The 20,612-nt window shown below is 38.0% G+C and overlaps 2 protein-coding genes across 7 annotated transcripts in view; one reads left to right on the top strand and one right to left on the bottom strand.

Moving 5' to 3' along the window:
• RAPGEF6 (Rap guanine nucleotide exchange factor 6) overlaps positions 1-2,693 on the top strand; it is a 250,714-nt gene extending 248,021 nt beyond the window's left edge. For all 6 annotated transcript variants that reach the window (XM_089909271.1, XM_089909272.1, XM_089909274.1 and 3 more), the window contains 2 exons: positions 402-500; positions 2,146-2,693. The gene's annotated coding sequence lies outside the window, so the exon portion shown is untranslated. The remainder of the gene's footprint in view (positions 1-401; positions 501-2,145) is intronic.
• CDC42SE2 (CDC42 small effector 2) overlaps positions 1,045-20,612 on the bottom strand; it is a 115,642-nt gene continuing 96,074 nt past the window's right edge. Inside the window, exons 5-6 of the mRNA XM_022588727.2 lie at positions 4,203-4,319; positions 1,045-3,619 (exon numbers count right to left, since the gene is read on the bottom strand). Of these exons, the coding sequence (XP_022444435.1) occupies positions 4,221-4,319 (99 nt within the window). The 3' untranslated portion in view covers positions 1,045-3,619; positions 4,203-4,220. The remainder of the gene's footprint in view (positions 3,620-4,202; positions 4,320-20,612) is intronic.

The raw sequence follows: 20,612 nt of genomic DNA, 5'->3' as shown, positions 1-20,612 counted from the left end.
TCTTATTGGACCAGTCTAGATGGAAGACAGTAGTAAGCTGAAAGTAAAAATTTCAATTGTTTTCTTACTAGTCAGTCTGCTAAAAGTATCTTTTAAGCACAGGGTATATATGAATTTTGTAGACTTTTGCATTTTCACAATTTTAGCAAATTCCAGTCTATGTCTCTGACAGTTTTTTTTATAGATTTGTCCTACTTTTTTGTGCATTTTATGCATAGCCTTTAAAACCATATACTCGAAATAGAGCTCCTAATTAATATACAACATGAGTTTCTTCACATACTTTCATCTTAATCCAATTTCCCTTTAGAGCCCTTGGCCATGAGCTGAGGACAAAGGTTACTGTAACTTTTTGAGATATTGTTTCCTTGATACTTTGCTCATTTATTTTTCTATTTTAGAATACTGTGTGGCAATTCTCATGATATACAGCCAAACCTAACTGACCTATTCTCAGTACCTGACCAATGCATTAAAGAAAGATTCTCAAACAAGATCTGGTGAGTATATAGATCTTTGTTCTAAATCAATCAATCAATCAGTGTTTCCCAGCTGTAGCACTGTGACATCTCTCTCTCTTGTGGGGGCTATTTAGTGGCCTCCCAGGGGTAGAAGGGGTGTCAAACAGCACCCCTTCCTTAGTTTCTGACACCAAAAATAATATCTTCAGACATTTTCAAATGTTCCCTGGGGAACAAAACTGCCCCTGATGGGAACAGAGCAAACTGCCCATACATTCTGTGATGATGGACATAAATTCTTACTTTTATTTTTACTTATTTAAATCCTACATACAGTGTGAGGACAAATTGCTTCAGCATGGAAAATTGAGGGGGTTGGATACCTCTGTTAAAAAAAAATGGGGGATTTTTGTATTTTTAGTTTCTTCCTACTTTTAAATGTTTGTTTGGAAGTAGGAGTTTTTAGGTTCATTCTACAAGTTTAGAAATTTTCAAAACACATAGTTGCCATAACTCTAAGAAAGGCTAAAAAGGTGATATTTATTAAATAAATATCTCCTTGAAAGAAAAGAATTAACCAAACCAGGATTGAAAAACATTTATTGAAACAAAATCAAATACTTACTTTCTTTTTATTATCTACAAGCCAACACTGAACTTACTTTATTCAAGAATGAACACAATGTACAAAAAAAGTATGCTTATATTATAAAAATATGTCAATTTTATCTCCTGGGTGCTGAGCAGAAGTCATTTTAAACAAAATCAAATCAAGGCAAACTTGCTCTCTATAATAGAACTGCTATAACTTAATAACAAAAGTGAAAGCTAATATATACTCACAAAGTATCTTTAAAGGCCTACTGATAATGCTGCATTGGAAATGCTGAACCCAGTCACCACAGTTCACATTTCCAACCTGTGCTCACTGGCACTGCTTCAGGCCTACATCACGGGAAAGCACCTCTTTTTTACAGAATGCATGTCATTAGTTAACAGTTGTTAGCATGTATTTCAGCAAAGTATTAACAGTCAATCATATTTAGTTAGCTTCAATTTTCACACATTGTTATGGGGAGCAAATGACCTCCCAAGATTAACGAACCCATTTATCCAGGTGGGACCTGCTAACTCCCTAAAAACTCTGTGTCCAAGGTTAGTATCTTGGTAAAATTGTTGGTAATTATAATTACTGGCACCTTTCTGGGCATGTGTTCTTGCACACAGTGTGGCTACCTGTGCCTGTCAAGTCAGCAGCAGCTGCACAACAGAGGCTGAAGAGTGCAGCCTTTGGCCTACCATAGAGGCATGCTCCAGTGCTCACTAGAGTATTTGGCCCTTGGAGAATCAGGAAAGTGAGTGAGTGATTGGGAAAAAGAATCAAATCATGAACTGCGGAAAAGGGACCATGCCTCCCTGTATTGTTCTCGGAGTTATAAAATCTGTACTAAAGTCAAAGTCAGAATAGAAGTAGACTACATAGCATCCAGCACTGACAAGGCCTTAAAAAGAGCTTTCACACTGCAGTGCTCTGTCTGGCTGAACAGAATGACAGTGATACTCAGGCAAAATCCAGAATGCAGTATCAACACAATTAATGACATAAGATGAATTCAAGTTTGGAAGTTATTAAACTGCAAAATGCCTATTTTGACTGCTAAGCATATATGTTTTTCCTTGACAGTGTCTCTGGGATTGACACCTACAAAGACTCAAAATTGAAGAACTGTAAGGACTGAGTATTCTAGTGCCTGCTGTACTGGGTAAATTAAATCCAAAAGAACTGGGGGAAGAAATGCTTCCATGTTTTGCCTATATAAACCCAATATTTAGTTAGTTACCTGTTTCACAAGAACCTGTGACAAAGGTGAAGAGAAATGATCTCTTCCTTTATACAATTACCTAATTCCTTATAGCTTTCTAAGTCAGTTTTCAGTTAAGCACCATTTCCTACATGAACTGTTATTCCTACCAAATGCAACTGTTACATAGGGCTGAACTGGACATAATTTAAACATTTTCATGAAAAAACAAACCACTAATTGGCTTAGCACTACACCCTTATCAGGAAGGAGAAGCATTTACAGAAATACAATTTGTGAAGAATAAACGTATTTTGGAACCTGAGCCAAAGGTTTCTCACCAATACCTTAATAAGTCACCATGCAGGTTGTTTTCACAGGCAACAACACAGCCAGGTCAACCGTTGCTCCTGGCAACTTCCATTGTCCCTGGCAACTTCCATTGTCCCAAAATATGTGGAAGATGGAGAAGCCAATGACTGAAATCCACAGTTAGGAATACAGGCCAAAAGCTCAACAAACTGCTACTGGAAGCAACTGGATACCATAACATTAGACATGTGAAAACAGAATGAGCACACAAAGAAATGAACAGCTGCTAAGATCACAATGCTCAGAGTCAGACCCAATGAGGGTATTACCACACACACACACAGATACATCTCACCATACCTGTTTACAATCCCAGGCCCTTGCTCTCAAATAAATATATTGAACATTTACAACAGAATGAATGCCTTATGAATGCAAGCTTTTCTTTTACTATAACTCTAAATAAAAGTCATACTTCTAAAATAAGCTACAAATTGCTTTTTTTGTGTGAAACTGATGTGACTTGGTGCCACAGCTAACCTTTCTCTCATAGCAGCAGTATCATCAGCCTGTGGCAGCAAGGAAATGTTCATTTCTGGCATCCCATGGGCTCCCATACAGGCAACTTCATAAAGCATGCAGATACTACTCTGCTGAAGTTTCAAATGAATATAAGTGATCATTGTGCTTATGGATCTCATACCTTCCAAAATATACATAAATGGTGACAAATTAAAATAGCAGTTCTTTGCTTACCAATAAAATCATAAGGCAGAGGGGATGGAGGTGGAAAGAGAAATTGTTAAAAATGCGGGAGAAAATGCAAAACAGTGCTAGCATTCACAAAAAAGATCATGCTAAAATCAGATCCATATTCATAAAAATCAATCATTAAGCCACAATCCAAAGAACTCTGTCCATGAGTCCAAAGGCATGCATGCCAGCTGAAGGAAATGCAGGATTCTTCTGACAACAGTTTCTTCAGAGCAGAATAGTAACATGTCACTGGAGTAATCACAACAGGGTGAACAAGACGCCATCACACTTTTTTGCAATTGAAAAGGAAAGAAAAGTAATCACAATAAAAAAAAATTGAACAACAGTGGAAACAAAACATAGAAATTCACAGTGACCTATAAAACCAAAGCATAATCCAAATGATTTTTACCCTTTAGGGGTTCATGCCTCTTAACAGTTCTCTTTTTAATTTGAAAACTTTATAATGAAAGATTTATCCGTAATGGTATTAAATATAAAATTACTTCACTACACATGGGATTTCATGCCGTATCAATACTCAGTAACTTCACTCATGTTTAAAGGACACATAAGAGACATCTTGTCACTAGAATCTCAAAGCCTCCCCCCTAACAAGATGTCTTAAAGCATTTAAAGTTTCTCATAAGGAAAACAACCACCTGAAACTAATATTCAAAATGCAGTAACTGCCTAAGATCATCACTTGGCCAACTAAAGTATTTTTACCTTTTCTAGGAAGTTCACAGTTTTTAAAAAAGAACAAGATATTTATTTTTTAACCCCAAGATTGAACTAAGGCTGTTTACGTCATCAGCTGTTAGTGGCCATGTATGATGTGAACTTCCAGCCTGTGCTCTGAGGTACTCACTGGAGGAGGGGTCCAGGGCTATCCTGCCTTCATGTCCACGAGCTGCATCTGCACATTGGCAGCCATGCCACCCCCGTAGCCTCCCTTGGACTGCATCTGGTTCTGAATGGAGCTAACCTGCAACAAGACAAGAACAGAACCAGTCAGGAACTAGGGCCACTGCAAGTAAGCAATTCTCGCCTAATATTTTAGCTGGGCTGCTTTTCCCAAAAGGGTACCTTTTATAGACTTAAACTTGTTCTCATTAAAGGCAAAATGCTGAAGCTAGTGACTGAAGCATTTTTTTTGCCACAACTCCCTCTTCACTCATCCCCCAACTCCTGCAACTTTCTCCACTTGGCAATTACAAAAACAAAGTTTTGTAATTCACAAGGCACTTGGAGATGAACTCAACTTTGTCCCTCAAACACCTTAATTTACAAACACCTCACATATATGATCACCTCAATTACCTGGATTAGAATCAGATTCAAAAATAAATATGAATGAAACTAAACCAGAGATAAACTTTAAAAGTCCATGTGGGACTTCCCTGGTGGCACAGTGGTTAAGAATCCGCCTGCCAGTGCAGGGGACACAGGTTCGAGCCCTGGTACAGGAAGATCCCACATGTCGTGGAGCAACAAAGCCCGTGAGCCACAACTACTGAGCCTGTGTGCTGCAATTACTGGAGCCCACGTGACTAGAGCCCATGCTCTGCAACAAGAGAAGCCACCGCAATGAGAAGCCTGCGCACTGCAATGAAAGTTAGCCCCCGCTCGCCACAACTAGAGAAAGCCCATGTGCAGCAACGAAGACCCAATGCAGCCAAAAATACATAAATGAATAAATTTTTTAAGTCCATGTGGTAAAATTTACATACTTAATACAGTCTTAGTATAGTCTGATAAAGTGAAAAGGAGTATAAGAATCCAAAGACTTGGAATATTCAAAGCAAGTTTAGCCAGAGGCCACACCCCAGGAGCCATATGAGCCCAGGGTGGAATCATCATTCTCTCCAGCTTTTATCATGTGGTTAGAGCCCCTGAACTTGGACTCATCCTCTGCCTGAGCCTGCGAACATCTCCTTAACAGCCCTCAGGGAACAGGCTGGTCTCAGGTTTACAGGATGGCTTCAAAATATGACATCATGTAACCCTCACAACACCACCAGGAAGAAGCAGTAGACAGTGAACCTGTGAAACCCTACGCATCCTATCCTCAACCCTGATAAAGGCAGAACTCCAGGCCTGTGCACTCATTTTCTCTACCTGCAACCTTGCTGAGTGGCCCCAGGAGTGCCATATACCCTCCAGGACTTCATTAACCAACCTTCTAAAAAAAAAAAAACATAATTTTATATGTACCAATGAAGTTTCCTTGGAATAGGACATAAAACTGGTGCAGTAAAAGCAAGCAATTGCCAAACAACCAGCAAGAGAGAAACACAGATCCACCCTGTCAGCAGACAGGGTGCCTAAAGTCATACTGAGCTCACAACCACCTACAAACACACCCCTTGACACAGCACTGCCCACCAGAGGGATAAGACCCAGCTCCTCCCACCAGGAAACCTCCAGAAGCCTGAGGACCACTCTCACCCACCAGAGGGCAGACACCAGAAGAGGAGCTATGATACTCCAGCCTGCATAAAGGAGTCCACAAAGAAGGTGAGACAAAATGAGATGGCAGAGAAATATGTTTCAGACGAAACAACAAGATAAAAACCCACAAGAACAACTAAATGAAGAGGAGATAGGCAACCTACCTGAGAAAAAATTTAGAGTAATGATAGTAAAGATGATACAAAATCGTGGGAAAAGAATGGAGGCACAGATTGAGAAGTTACAAGAAATGTTTAACAAAGAGCTAGAAGATGTAATGAACAAATAAAGATGAACAATATAATAACTGCAATGAAAAATACACTAGGAGGAAAAAACAGCAGAATGACTGAGGGAGAAAAATAAGTGAGCTGGAAGACAATGTTGGAAATCACTGCCACAGAACAAAGAAAAAAGAATGAAAAGAAATGAGGACAGTCTCAGAGACCTCTGGGAAACATTAAAACATACCAACATTTGCATTATAAGGGTGCAAGAAGAGAGAAAGGGCCCAAGATAATATCTGAAGAGATTATAGCCGAAAACTTCCCTAACATGAGAAAGGAAACACTCAAGTCCAGGAAGCGCAGAGTCCCATAAAACATGACCCCAAGTAGGAACGCACCAACATGCATATTAATCGAACTGATAAAAATTAAAGACAAAGAAAAAAATATTAAAAGCACCAAGGGAAAAGCAACAAATAACATACAAGGGAAACCCCATAAGATTATCAGGTGATTTTCCAGTATAAACTCTGCAGGCCAGAAGGAAGTGGCACAATATATTTAAAGTGATTAAAGGGAAAAACCTACAACCAAGAATACTCTACGCAGCAACGCTCTCATTTAGATTTGATGGAGAAATCAAAAGCTTTACAGGGGCCTCCCTGGTGGCACGGTTGTTAAGAATCTGCCTGCCAATGCAGGGGTTCGATCCCACATGCCGCGGAGCAACTAAGCCTGTGTGTCACGACTACTGAAGCCCACATGCCTAGAGCCTGTGCTCCACAACAAGAGAAGCCACTGCAACGAGAAGCCCACACTGCATCCAAGAGTAGCCCCTGCTTGCCGCAACTAGAGAAAGCCAGCACGTGGCAACGAAGACCCAACACAGCCAAAAAATAAAAAGGCTTTACACACAAGCAAAAGATAAGAGAATTTAGTACCACCAAACCAGCATTACAACAAATCTGAAAGGAACATCTCTAGGTGGAAAAGAAGAGACCACAACTAGACTCAAGAAAGTACGAATGGGGAAGTTCACTGGCAGAAGCAAACATAAAGTAAAGGTAGGAAATCTTCCACACACAAACAGAATATCAAAACCAGCAATCATGAGGAGAGTACATATGCAGGATATTGGAAATGCATTTGAAATAAAGATATCAACCATTTAAAACAATCTTGTACATACACAGACTACTATAGCAAAACCTCATGGGAACCACAAACCAAAAATCTAGAATAGCTACACACACAAAAAAGAAAAAAGCAATCCAAACACATCACTAAAGACATCAAGGGACTTCCCTGGTGGACCAGTGGTTAAGACTCTGCACTTCCATTGCAGGGGCCACAAATTCAATCCCTGATCTGGGAACTAAGATCCTGCATGTTGCTCAGCATGCCCCCGCCCCCCAAAAAAAAGACAAAGAGAGAAAGAGAAAAAAAATAGACATTAAATCACAAGAGAATAAAAGAGGAAGGGAAGAAAAATGACCTTAAGAAACAAATCCAAAACAATTAAAAAAATAGCAAGTACGTGCATATCAATAATTACCTTAATGTTAATGGATTAAATGCTCCAACCAAAAGACACAGACTGGCTGAAACAAAAACAGGACCTATATATATGCTGTCTACAAGAGACACACTTCAGATCGAGGGACACATGCAGACTAAAAGTGAGAGGATGGAAAAAGGTATTCCATACAAATGGAAATCAAAAGAAAACTGCAGTACCAATACTCAGACAAAATAAGCTTTAAAATAAAAATAAAGACTGTTACAAGACAAAGAAGGACATTACATAATGGTAAAGGGATCAATCCAAGAAGATATAACGATTACAAATATATATACACCCAACACAGGAGCACCTCAATACATAAGGAAAATGCTAACAGCTATAAAAGAAGAAATCGACAGTAGCACAACAATAGTGGGGAACTTTAACACCTCACTTACACCAATGGACAGATCATCTAGACAGAAAATTAATAAGGAAACAAAAGCTTTAAATGACAATACGCCAGATAGATTTCATTGATATTTACAGGACATTCCATCCAAAAACAGTAGATATACTTTCTTCTCAAAGGCACACAGAGCATTCTCCAGGATAGATCACATCTTGAGTCACAAATCAAGCCTTGGTAAATTACAGAAAATTGAAATCATACCAAGCATCATTTCCGACCACAGCACTATGGGATTAGAAACTACAGGGAAAAAAATGTAAAAAAAAAACAACAAAAACACATGGAGGCTAAACAATGGTACTAAACGACCAATGGATCATTGAAAAAATCAAAGAAGAAATGAAAAAATACCTCGAGACAAATGACAATGAAAACACAATGGTCCAAAGTTTTGGGGGTGCAGCAAAAGCAGTTCCAAGAGGAAAGTCTATAGAACTACAATCGTACCTCAGGAAGCAAGAAAAATCTCAAACAACCTAACCTTACACCTAAAACAACTAGAGAAAGAACAACAAACAAAACCCAAGGTTAGTAGAAGGAAAGAAATCATAAAGATCAGAGCAGAAATAAATGAAACAGACAGACAAAACAGTAGCAAAGATCAATAAAACTAAAAGCTGGTTCTTTGGAAAGATAAACAAAATTAATAAACCTTTAGCCAGACCCACCAAGAAAAAAGAGAGAGGACTCAAATCAATAAAATTAGAAATGAAAAAGGAGAGTTACAACAGACACCACAGAAATACAAAGGACCATAAGTTGACTACAAACAACTATATGCCAATAAAATGGACAAGCTAGAAGAAATGGACAAACTCTTACAAAGGTACAATCTTCCAAGACTGAACCAGGAAGAAAAAGAAAATATGAACAGACCAATCACAAGTAGTGAAATTGTAGGGCTTCCCTGGTGGCACAGGGGTTGAGAATCCGCCTGCCGATGCAGGGAACACGGGTTCGTGCCCCGGTCCGGGAAGATCCCACATGCCACAGAGCGGCTAGGCCCATGAGCCATGGCCACTGAGCCTGTGCATCCAGAGCCTGTGCTCCGCAAGGGGAGAGGCCACAACAGTGAGAGGCCCGCATACCGCAAAAAAAAAACAAAAAACAAGTACTGAAATTCACAGTACTGAAATTGAACAGTGATTAAAAAACAAGTACTGAAATTGAAACAGTGATTTAAAAACTTCCAACAAGCAAAAGTCCAGGACCAGATGGCTTCACAGGTAAATGCTATCAAACATTTAGAGAAGAGTTAACACCTACCCTCCTGAAACTCTTCCAAAAAATTATGGAGAAGAGAACACTCCCAAGCTCATTCTATGAGGCCAACACTACCCTGATACTGAAACTAGACAAAGACACCACACACAAAAAAGAAAATTACAGGCCAACATCACCAATGAACGGAGACACAAAAATACTCAAAGTACTAGCAAACTGAATCCAACAATATATTAAAAGGATCGTACATTATGATCAAGTGGGATTTATCCCAGGGATGCAAGAATTCTTCAATATCTTCAAATCAATCAGTGTGCTACATACACCACAGTAATAAACTGAATGAAAACCATGTGATCATCTCAATACATACACAAAAAGCTTCTGAGGAAATTCAACACTGACTTATGATAAAAGCTCCTCAGCAAGTGGGAATAGAGGGAACCTACCTCAACATAATAGAGGCCATATATGACACACCCACAGCTAACATCATTCTCAACGGTGAAAACCTGAAAGTGTTCCCTCTAAGATCAGGAACAAGACAAGGATGTCCACTGTCACCGCTTTCATTCAAAACACTTTTGGAAGTCCTAGACCCAGCAATCAGAGAAGAAAAAGAAATAAAAGGAATAAAAACTGGAAAAGAAGTAAAACTGTCACTGTTTGCAGATGACATGATACTATACATAGAGAACCCTAAAGATGCCACCAGAAAACTATAATCAATGAATTTGGTAAAGTAGCAGGGTACCAAATTAATGCACAGAAATATCTTGCATTCCTATACACTAATGATAAAAAATCTGGAAGAGAAATTAAGGAAACACTACCATTTACCATTGCAACAACAAGAATAAAATACCTAGGAATAAACCTACTAGGGAGACAAAAGACCTGTATGCAGAAAACTATAAGACACTGATGAAAGTAAAGATGATACAAACGGATGGAGAGATACCATGTGCTTGGATTGGAAGAATCAATATTGTGAAAATGACCATACTACCCAAGGCAATCTACAGATTCAACGCAATCCCTATCAAATTACCAATGACGTTTTTCAGAGAACTAGAACAAAAAATTATTAAAGACACAGAAGACTCCAAGTAATCAAAGCAATCCTGAGAAAGAAAAATGGAGCTGGAGAAATCAGGCTCCCTGACTTGAGACTAACTACAAAGTAACAGTAATCAAAATAGTATGGTAAAGGCACAGAAACAGAAATAGAGATCAGTGGAACAGGATAGAAAACCCAGAAATAAACTCACAAATCTATGGTCACCTAATCTATAACAAAGGAGGCAAGAAAGCTACAGTAATCAAGACAGTATGGTACTGGCACAAAAGCCAGTACAGATCAATGGTACAGGAGAGAATGCCCAGAAATAAACCCAAGCACATATGGTCACTTAATTTACGACAACAGAGGCAAGAACATACAATGGAGAAAGGAGAGCCTCTTCAATAAGTGGTGCTGTGAAAACTGGACAGTTACATGGAAAAGAATGAAATTAGAACACTCCCAAACACCATACACAAAAATAAACTCCAAATGAATTAAAGACCTAAATGTTAGACCAGACACTATAAAACTCTTAGAGGAAAACACAGCAAAAACACTCTGATATAAACCACAGCAAGATCTTTTTTGACCCACCTCCTAGAGTTAACAGAAATAGAAACCAAAACAAACAAATGGGAGTTAATTAAACTTAAAAGCTTTTGCACAGCAAAGGAAACAATAAACAAGACGAAAAGCCAACCCTCAGAATGGGAGAAAATATTTGCAAATGAAACAACAAAGGATTAATTTCCAAAATATACAAACAGCTCATAGAGCTCAATATCAAAAAAACAATCCAGTTAAATAATTGGTGGAAGACCTAAAAAGACATTTCACCAAGGAAGACATACAGATGGCCAAAGAGGAGCATGAAAAGGTGCTCAACATCACTAATTATTAGAGAAATGCACATAAAAACTACAATGAGGTATCACCTCACACCAGTCAGAATGGCAATTATGAAAAAAGCAAGAAGGAATGGTGGTGAAAAGGGAACCCTCCTGCACTGTTGGTGGGAATGTAAATTGATACAACCACTATGGAAAACAGTATGGAGGTTCCTTAAAAAACTAAAAATAGAACTACCATATGATCCAGGAATCCCACTACTGGGCATATACCCTGAGAAAACCATAATTCAAAAAGAGACATGTACGACAATGTCCACTGAAGCACTATTTACAATAGCCAGGATATGGAAACAACCTAAGTGTCCATCATCAGATGAATGCATAAAGAGGATATGGCACATATATACAATGGAATATTACTCAGCCATAAAAAGAAACGAAATTGAGCTATTTGTAATGAGGTGGTAGATCTAGAGTCTTTCATACAGAGTGAAGTAAGTCAGAAAGAGAAAGACCAATACAGTATGCTAACACATATATATGGAATTTAAGAAAAAAAAATGTCATGAAGAACCTAGGGGTAAGACAGGAATAAAGACACAGACCTACTAGAGAACGGACTTGAGGATATGGGGAGGGGGAAGGGCGAGCTGTGACAAAGCGAGAGAGAGGCATGGACATATATACACTACCAAACATAAGGTAGATAGCTAGTGGGAAGCAGCCGCATAGCACAGGGAGATCAGCTCGGTGCTTTGTGACCGCCTGGAGGGGTGGGATAGGGAGGGTGGGAGGGAGGGAGATGCAAGAGGGAAAAGATATGGGAACATACGTATATGTATAAATGATTCACTTTGTTATAAAGCAGAAACTAACACACCATTCTAAAGCAATTATACCGCAATAAAGATATTTAAAAAAACTGGAATTTTGGAGAAAAAAATAATAATAAATTAAAAAAACACACAATGGAGAAAAGACAGTCTCTTCAATAAGCGGTGCTGGGAAAAACGGAGAGCTTACACGTAAAAGAAATAAATTAGAACACTCTCTAACACCATACACGAAATTCAACTCAAAATGGATCAAAGACCTAAATGAAAGGCCAGACACTATAAAACTCTTAGAAGAAAACATAGGCAGAACACGCTCTGACATAAATTGCAACAATATCTTTTGCGATCCACCTCCTAGAGTAATGATAATTAAAACAAAAATAAACAAATGGGACCTAATGAAACTTAAAAGCTTCTGCACAGCAAAAGAAACCATAAGCAATACAAAAAGACAACCCACACAATGAGAGAAAATATTTCCAAATGAAGCAACCGACAAGGGATTAATGTACAAAATATACAAATGACTCATACTGCTGAATATCAAAAAACCAAAAAACCAATTCAAAAAATGGGCAAGGAAGCAAGAAGAACTACAATCCTGCAGCCTGTGGAACAAAAAACCACATGCACAGAAAGACAGACAAGATAAAAAGGCAGAGGGCTATGTACCAGATGAAGGAACAAGATACAACCCCAGAAAAACAACTAAATGAAGTGGAGATAGGCAACCTTCTAGAAAAAGATTTCAGAATGATAGTAAAGATGATCCAGGACCTTGGAAAAACGATGGAGGCAAAGATGGAGAAGATGCAAGATATGTTTAACAAAGACCTAGAAGAATTAAAGAAGAAACAAAGAGATGAACAATACAATAACTGAAATGAAAACTACACTAGAAGAAATCAATAGCAGAATAACTGAGGCAGAAGAATGGATAAGTGACCTGGAAGACAGAATGGTGGAATTCACTGCTGCGGAACAGAATAAAGAAAAAGAATGAAAAGAAATGAAGATGGCCTAAGAGACGTCGGGGACAATATTAAATGCAACAACATTCGCATTATAGGAGTCCCGGAAGGAGAAGAAACAGAGAAAAGACCAGAGAAAATATCTGAAGAGATTACAGTCGAAAACTTCCCTAACATGGGAAAGGAAATAGCCACCCAAGTCCAGGAAGCACAGCAAGTCTCATACAGGATAAAGCCAAGGAGAAACACGCCAAGACACACAGTAATCAAACTTGCAAAAATTAAAGAAAAATTATTGAAAGCAGCAAGGGAAAAATGACAAATAACATACAAGGGAACTCCCATAAGGCTAACCGGTGATTTCTCAGCAGAAACTCTACAAACCAGAAGGGAGTGGCATGATATACTTAAAGTGATGAAAGGGAAGAAGCTACAACCAAGATTACTCTACCCTGCAAGGATCTCAATCAGATTCGATGCAAAAATCAAAAGCTCTACAGACAAGCAAAAGCTAAGAGAATTCAGCACCACCAAACCAGCTCTACAACAAATACTAAAGGAACTTCTCTAAGTGGGAAACACAAGAGAAGAAAAGGATCTACAAAAACAAACCCATAACAATTAAGAAAATGGTCATAGGAACATACATATCAATAATTACCTTAAACACAAACGGATTAAATGCTCCAACCAAAAGACACAGGCTTCCTGAATGGATACAAAAACAAGACCCATCTATAGGCTATCTACAAGAGACCCACTTCAGACCTAGGGACACATACAGACTGAAAGTGAGGGGATGGAAAAAGATATTCCATGCAAATGGAAATCAAAAGAAAGCTGGAGTAGCTATACTCATATCAGATAAAACAGACTTTAAAATAAAGAATGTTACAAGAGACAAGGAAGGACACTACAAAATGATCAAGGGATCAATCCAAGAAGAAGATATAACAGTTATAAATATATACACATCCAACACAGGAGCACCTCAATAGATAAGGCAACTGCTAACAGCTATTAAAAAAAAAATCGACAGTAACACAATAATAGTGGGGGACTTTAACACCTCACTTACACCAATGGACAGATCATCCAAAATGAAAATAAATAAGGAAACAGAAGCTTTAAGTGACACAACAGACCAGATAGATTTAATTGCTATATATAGGACATTCCATCTAAAAACAGCAGTTTACACTTTCTTCTCAAGTGTGCATGGAACATTCTCCAGGGTAGATCACATACTGGGTCACAAATCAAGCCTCAGTAAATTTAAGAAAACTGAAATCATATCAAGCACCTTTTCTGATAACAGCGCTATGAGATTAGAAATGAATTACAGGGAAAAAACTGTAAAAAACACAAACACATGGAGGCTAAACAATACGTTACTAAATAACCAAGAGATCACTGAAGAAATCAAAGAGGAAATCAAAAAATACGTAGAGACAAATGACAATGAAAACACGATCATCCAAAACATATGGGATGCAGCAAAAGGAATTCTAAGAGGGAAGTTTACAGCTATACAAGCCTACCTCAAGAAACAAGAAAAATCTCAAGTAAACAATCTAACCTTACACCTAAAGGAACTAGAGAAAGAAGAACAAACAAAACCCAAAGTTAGCAGAAGGAAAGAAATCATAGAGATACGAGCAGAAATAAATGAAACAGAAACAAAGAAAACAATAGCAAAGATCAATAAAACTAAAAACTGGTTCTTTGAGAAGATCAACAAAATTGATAAACCATTAGCCAGACTCATCAAGAAAAAGAGGGAGAGGACTCAAATCAACAGAAGTTACAACAGACACCACAGAAATACAAAGCATCCTAAGAGACTACTACAAGCAACTCTATGCCAATAAAATGGACAACCTGGAAGAAATGGACAATTCTTAGAAAGGTATAACCTTCCAAGACTGAACCAGGAAGAAACAGAAAATATGAACAGACCAATCACAAGTAATGAAATTGAAACTGTGATTAAAAATCTTCCAGCAAACAAAAGTCCAAGACCAGATGGCTTCACAGGCGAATTCTATCAAACTTGTAGAGAAGAGCTAACACCTATCCTTCTCAAACTCTTCCAAAAAATTGCAGAGGAAGGAACACTCTCAAACTCATTCTATGAGGCCACCATCACCCTGATACCAAAACCAGACAAAGACACTACAAAAAAGGAAATGACAGACCAATATCACCGATGAAAATAGATGCAAAAATCCTCAACAAAATACTAGCAAACAGAATCCAACAACACATTAAAAGGATCATACATCATGATCAAGTGGGATTTATTCCAGGGATGCAAGGATTCTTCAATATATACAAATCAATCAATGTCATACACCATATCAACAAATTGAAGAGTAAAAACCATATGATCATCTCAATAGATGCAGAAAAAAGCTTTTGACAAAATTCAACACCCATTTGTGATAAAAACTCTCCAGAAAGTGGGCATAGAGGGAAGCTACCTCAACATAATAAAGGCCATATACGACAAACCCACAGCAAACATCATTCTCAATGGTGAAAAACTGAAAGAACTTCCTCTAAGATCAGGAATGAGACAAGGATGTCCACTCTCACCACTATTATTCAACATAGTTTTGGAAGTCCTAGCCACGGCAATCAGAGAAGAAAAAGAAATAAAAGGAATACAAATTGGAAAAGAAGAAGTAAAACTGTCAATGTCTGCACATGACACGATACTATACATAGAGAATCCTAAAAATGCCACCAGAAAACTACTAGAGCTAATTTATGAATTTGGTAAAGTTACAGGATACAAAATTAATGCAGAGAAATCTTTTGCATTCCTATACACTAATGATGAAAAATCTGAAAGACAAATTATGGAAACACTCCCATTTACCATTGCAACAAAAAGAACAGAATACCTAGGAATAAACCTACCTAGGGAAACAAAACAGAAAACTATAAGACACTGATGAAAAAAATTAATGATGATACCAACAGATGGAAAGATATACCATGCTCTTGGACTGGAAGAATCAATATTGGGAAAATGACGATACTACCCAAAGCAATCTACAGATTCAATGAAATCCCTATAAAATTACCAATGGCATTTTTTGTTTTTGTTTTTGTTGTACGCGGGCCTCTCACTGTTGGGGCCTCTCCTGTTGCAGAGCACAGGCTCCGGACGCGCAGGCTCAGCGGCCATGGCTCATGGGCCCAGCCGCTCCGCGGCATGTGGGATCTTCCCAGACTGGGGCACAAACCCGTGTCCCCTGCATTGGCAGGCAGACTCTCAACCACTGTGCCACTAGGGAAGCCCACCAATGGCATTTTTTATGGAACTAGAACCAATCATCTTAAAATCTGTAATGGAGACACAAAAGACCCCGAATAGCCAAAGCAGTCTTGAGGGAAAAAAATGGAGCTGGAGGAATCAGACTCCCTGACTTCAGACTATACTACAGAGCTACAGCAATCAAGACAATATGGTACTGGCACAAAAACAGAAACATAGATCAATGGAACAAGATAGAAAGCCCAGAGATAAACCCACGCACCTATGGTCAACTAATCTAGGACAAAGGAGGCAAGGATGTACAATGGAGAAAAGACAGTCTCTTCAATAAGTGGTGCTGGGAAAAGTGGACAGCTACATGTAAAAGAATGAAATTAGAACACTCCCTAACCACCATACAGAAAAATAAACTCAAAATGGATTAGGGACCTAAATATAAGACCGGACACTATAAAACTCTTAGAGGAAAACAGAGGAAGAACACTGTTTGACATAAATCACAGCAAGATCTTTTTTGATCCACCTCCTAGAGTAATGGAAATAGAAAAAAATGGGACCTAATAGAACTTCAAAGCTTTTGCACAGCAAAGGAAACCATAAACAAGACGAAAAGACAACCATCAGAATGGAAAAAAATATTTGCAAAGGAATCAACAGACAAAGGATTAATCTCCAAAATATATAAACAGCTCATGCAGCTCAATATTAAAGAAACAAACAACCCAATCCAAAAATGGGCAGAAGACCTAAATAGACATTTTTCCAAAGAAAACATACAGATGGCCAAGAAGCACATGAAAAGCTGCTCAACCTAATTATTAGAGAAATGCAAGTCAAAAGTACAATGAGGTATCACCTCACACCAGTTAGAATGGGCATCATCAGAAAATCTACAAAGAACAAATGCTGGAGAGGATGTGGAGAAAAGGGAACCGTCTTGCACTGTTGGTGGGAATGTCAATTGATACAGCCACTACGGAGAACAGTAGGGAGGTTCCTTTAAAAACTAAAAATAGAATTACCATATGATCCAGCAATCCCACTACTGGGCATATACCCAGAGAAAACCATAATTCAAAAAGACACATGCACCCCAATGTTCAATGCAGCACTATTTACAATAGCCAGGTCATGGAAGCAACCTAAATGCCCATCGACAGACGAATGGATAACGAAGTTGTGGTACATATATACAATGGAATATTACTCAGCCATAAAAAAAGAATGAAATTCGTTGAGACATGGATGGATCTAGAGACTGTCATACAGAGTGAAGTAAGTCAGAAAGAGAAAATCAAGTATCGTATATTAATGCATGTATGTGGAACCTAGAAAAATGGTACAGACACCAAGGGGGAAAACCGCGGTGGGGTGGGCATGGTGGCGTGCTGAATTGGGCGACTGGGATTGACATGTATACACTGATGTGTATAAAATTGATGACTAATAAGAACCTGCAGTATAAAAAAACAAACAAAAAAACAACTAATACTGAACTTTCTTTGGGTTATTTGTATGGAAATATGTTAATATAAATGTTTCAGACATTACAGGAAACTTCTAAAAATCTTATACGTTCTGGTTTAATGTTGTAAGTCATAATTCTAGTTATTACTTTAAAATATATATCTTCTCAGAAATAACTAAATTTCCTTGTCAATTGCATTATTATGAACTTTCATCAAACCTTTAACCGTGGTCATTTTTAAGTCATTTGTCATTTACAGACAGTTCTGGGTGTACTGTGATGCTTTTGCAAAAGTGTTCCTGATAAAAGGGTTCCATCTTCAAGGAATTCATGGAAAAGACTCTGACAAGTACAGGTTTCTGGTAACTGACGATACTGCTGAACTGAATAAGCATTTTCAGAACTCTAATGGAAAACTGATGAATTCATCAAAGTGCTAACAAAAGATCAAGATGAAAAAAAATTAATTACATGGGACTGAGTGAACTGATGAGGATGATTAAAATTTTTGTGATTTTGTTTGAATTAAAAAAAAATGGGCAAAAGATCTAAATAGACATTTCTCCAAAGAAGACATACAGATGGCCAAAAAGCAAAAGAAAGATGCTCAACATCACTAATTATCAGAGAAAAGCAAATCAAAATTACAATGAGGTATCACCTCACACTGGTCAGAATGGCCATCATCAAACATTCTACAAACAGTAAATGCTGGACAGGGTGTGGGAAAAAGATACCCTCCTGCACTGTTGGTCGATTGTAAATGGTACAACCACTATGGAGAACAGTATGAGGTTCCTTAAAAAACTAAAAACAGAACTACCATATCCAGCAATCCCACTCCTGGGCATACATCTGAAGAAAACTATAATATTTACAAAAGGATACATGCATCCCTATGTTCATAGTAGCACTATTTACAATAGCCAAGACATGGAAGCAACCTAAATGTCATCCCAAATTATTTACAAAACAGAAAGTCACAGATGTAGAAAACAATCTTATGATTACCAGGGAGGATGGGATCTTGGGAGGGATAAATTGGGAGACTGGGCTCGACATATACACTAGTATATATAAAATAGATAACTAATAAGGACCTACTGCATAGCACAGAGAACTCTACTCAATACTCTGTAATGGCCAATACGCGAACAGAAGCTAAAAGAGTGGATATATGTATATATATAACTGATTCATTTTGCTGTACACCTGAAACTAACACCACATTGTAAATCAACTATGTTCCAACAACAACTAAAGAATCCAAAGACTTGGACTGTAATCCAAGCTTCTTTATTAATATTTTAACTCTGGGTGAACTACTTATCCTCTGTGCATATCAGGCTTCTTATCTGTAAAATGATTAAAGATGATAACCTTTCCTAACCACATTACAGGGCTACTTTCTAGTAGACTGTGAGATATATAAATGCTCGGGTATTTTCTCTTTTTTCCTGGCCATGATGCACGGCATGTGGAATCTTAGTTCCCGGATCAGGGATCGAACCTGTGACCCCTGTGGTGGAAGCGCGGAGTGTTAACCACTGGACCGCCAGGGAAGTCCCGCTGGGATGTTTTCTTACTTTGCCAAAACAAAGTCACAAAGTTACGTGCGAACTGTGAAGAGTTCTTAGTGTATCCTATCTTAGTTCATAGCAATTAGAAGCATTTTGGAAGCAGAGAACGAGCGAATCAAGCTAGACTGCTAGAAAAAGGGGCAACAGGAAGGTCTGGGATGTGACGGCCTAACAGTCAACGGTGAGAGCACTGGCAGTCTGGTCTAATGCACAGAAACAGCTCAAAGGGCCCTTCACATTTCTAGGACCCAGGGAGGTGAGAAGGGGGTGGGAGCACCATCCACTCATTAATCTACTTATCAAATACTTAATCACAGAAAACATGATGTATCGATACAAGGTGTCTTTTCATTGATGATCCTCAGTCAGTTTGTTTAAAGAAAATAATAAGACTGGTCTAAGTTATTTTTGGAGTAAGACAGGTTTAAATATATTCTAACTGAAGAGAATAGCAAAATATAAAATGCATGGCTATTCAGGTCCAATATGGTTAAAGTGAGAACATGTGATTGGCTCTTAAATGGGTAAATTTTTACTCATTTACTGAAAAATTCACATATGTGGAACTAACTCCAATGATATCACATAGTGATGAACTGTAACATCTATATTCACATTACTCAAATGACTACTTTAGGTAAGAATATATTAAAAAAGAGAGGGACTTCCCTGGTGGCGCAGTGGTTAAGAATCCGCCTGCCAATGCAGGTGTGCTCCGCAACGAGAAGCCACCGCAATGAGAAGCCTGCGCACCGCAAGGAAGAGTAGCCCCTGCTCGCCACAACTAGAGAAAGCCCTCACGCAGCAACAACCACCCAATGCAGCCAAAAATAAATAAAATTTTTAAATTTTAATAAATAAAATTAAAATCTATAGGTCTATTTAAGTAAACTTGCTCAGTCTGCGAAGCTTATGGCCATAGGCTATCGGTTAATTTTCTGCTCCTCTGTGGTAACACTGTTTTGTGGCACAAACTTGATTTTACCCTAGTACCAAATAATTTCCCACCTAACATGACAAGTTAGGTTTTATAGGTATCTTAGGCCTATTTACAACATCTTTATATTTTTACATGGTACTTTCATAACGCCATGCAAATTCTAAGAAAAAAAAAATGTTTTTCTTCCAAAAGTCAATTCTTCAATTTCAAACAAAAGGACTTGGATTTTCTAGTAAGTAACCCTCAGTATTGAGATGATATGTATTATTGTGACTGTGGATATGCATTATTTTAACACAATAAAGTTATATTATTAAAAGAGTCATAGAAACTTTTTCTAGCAATAAGTTAGTATGAAAAGTAGTCTTGGGAAGAACAGTGTATTTAGGGGAAAAAAACCAG

This window comes from Delphinapterus leucas, chromosome 3 (assembly GCF_059928025.1).
Source record: "Delphinapterus leucas isolate spDelLeu-1000000601 "Yukka" chromosome 3, BTC_Dleu_Yukka2, whole genome shotgun sequence".
Taxonomy (NCBI): domain Eukaryota; kingdom Metazoa; phylum Chordata; class Mammalia; order Artiodactyla; family Monodontidae; genus Delphinapterus; species Delphinapterus leucas.
This window is presented reverse-complemented; position numbering and strand designations above follow the sequence as displayed.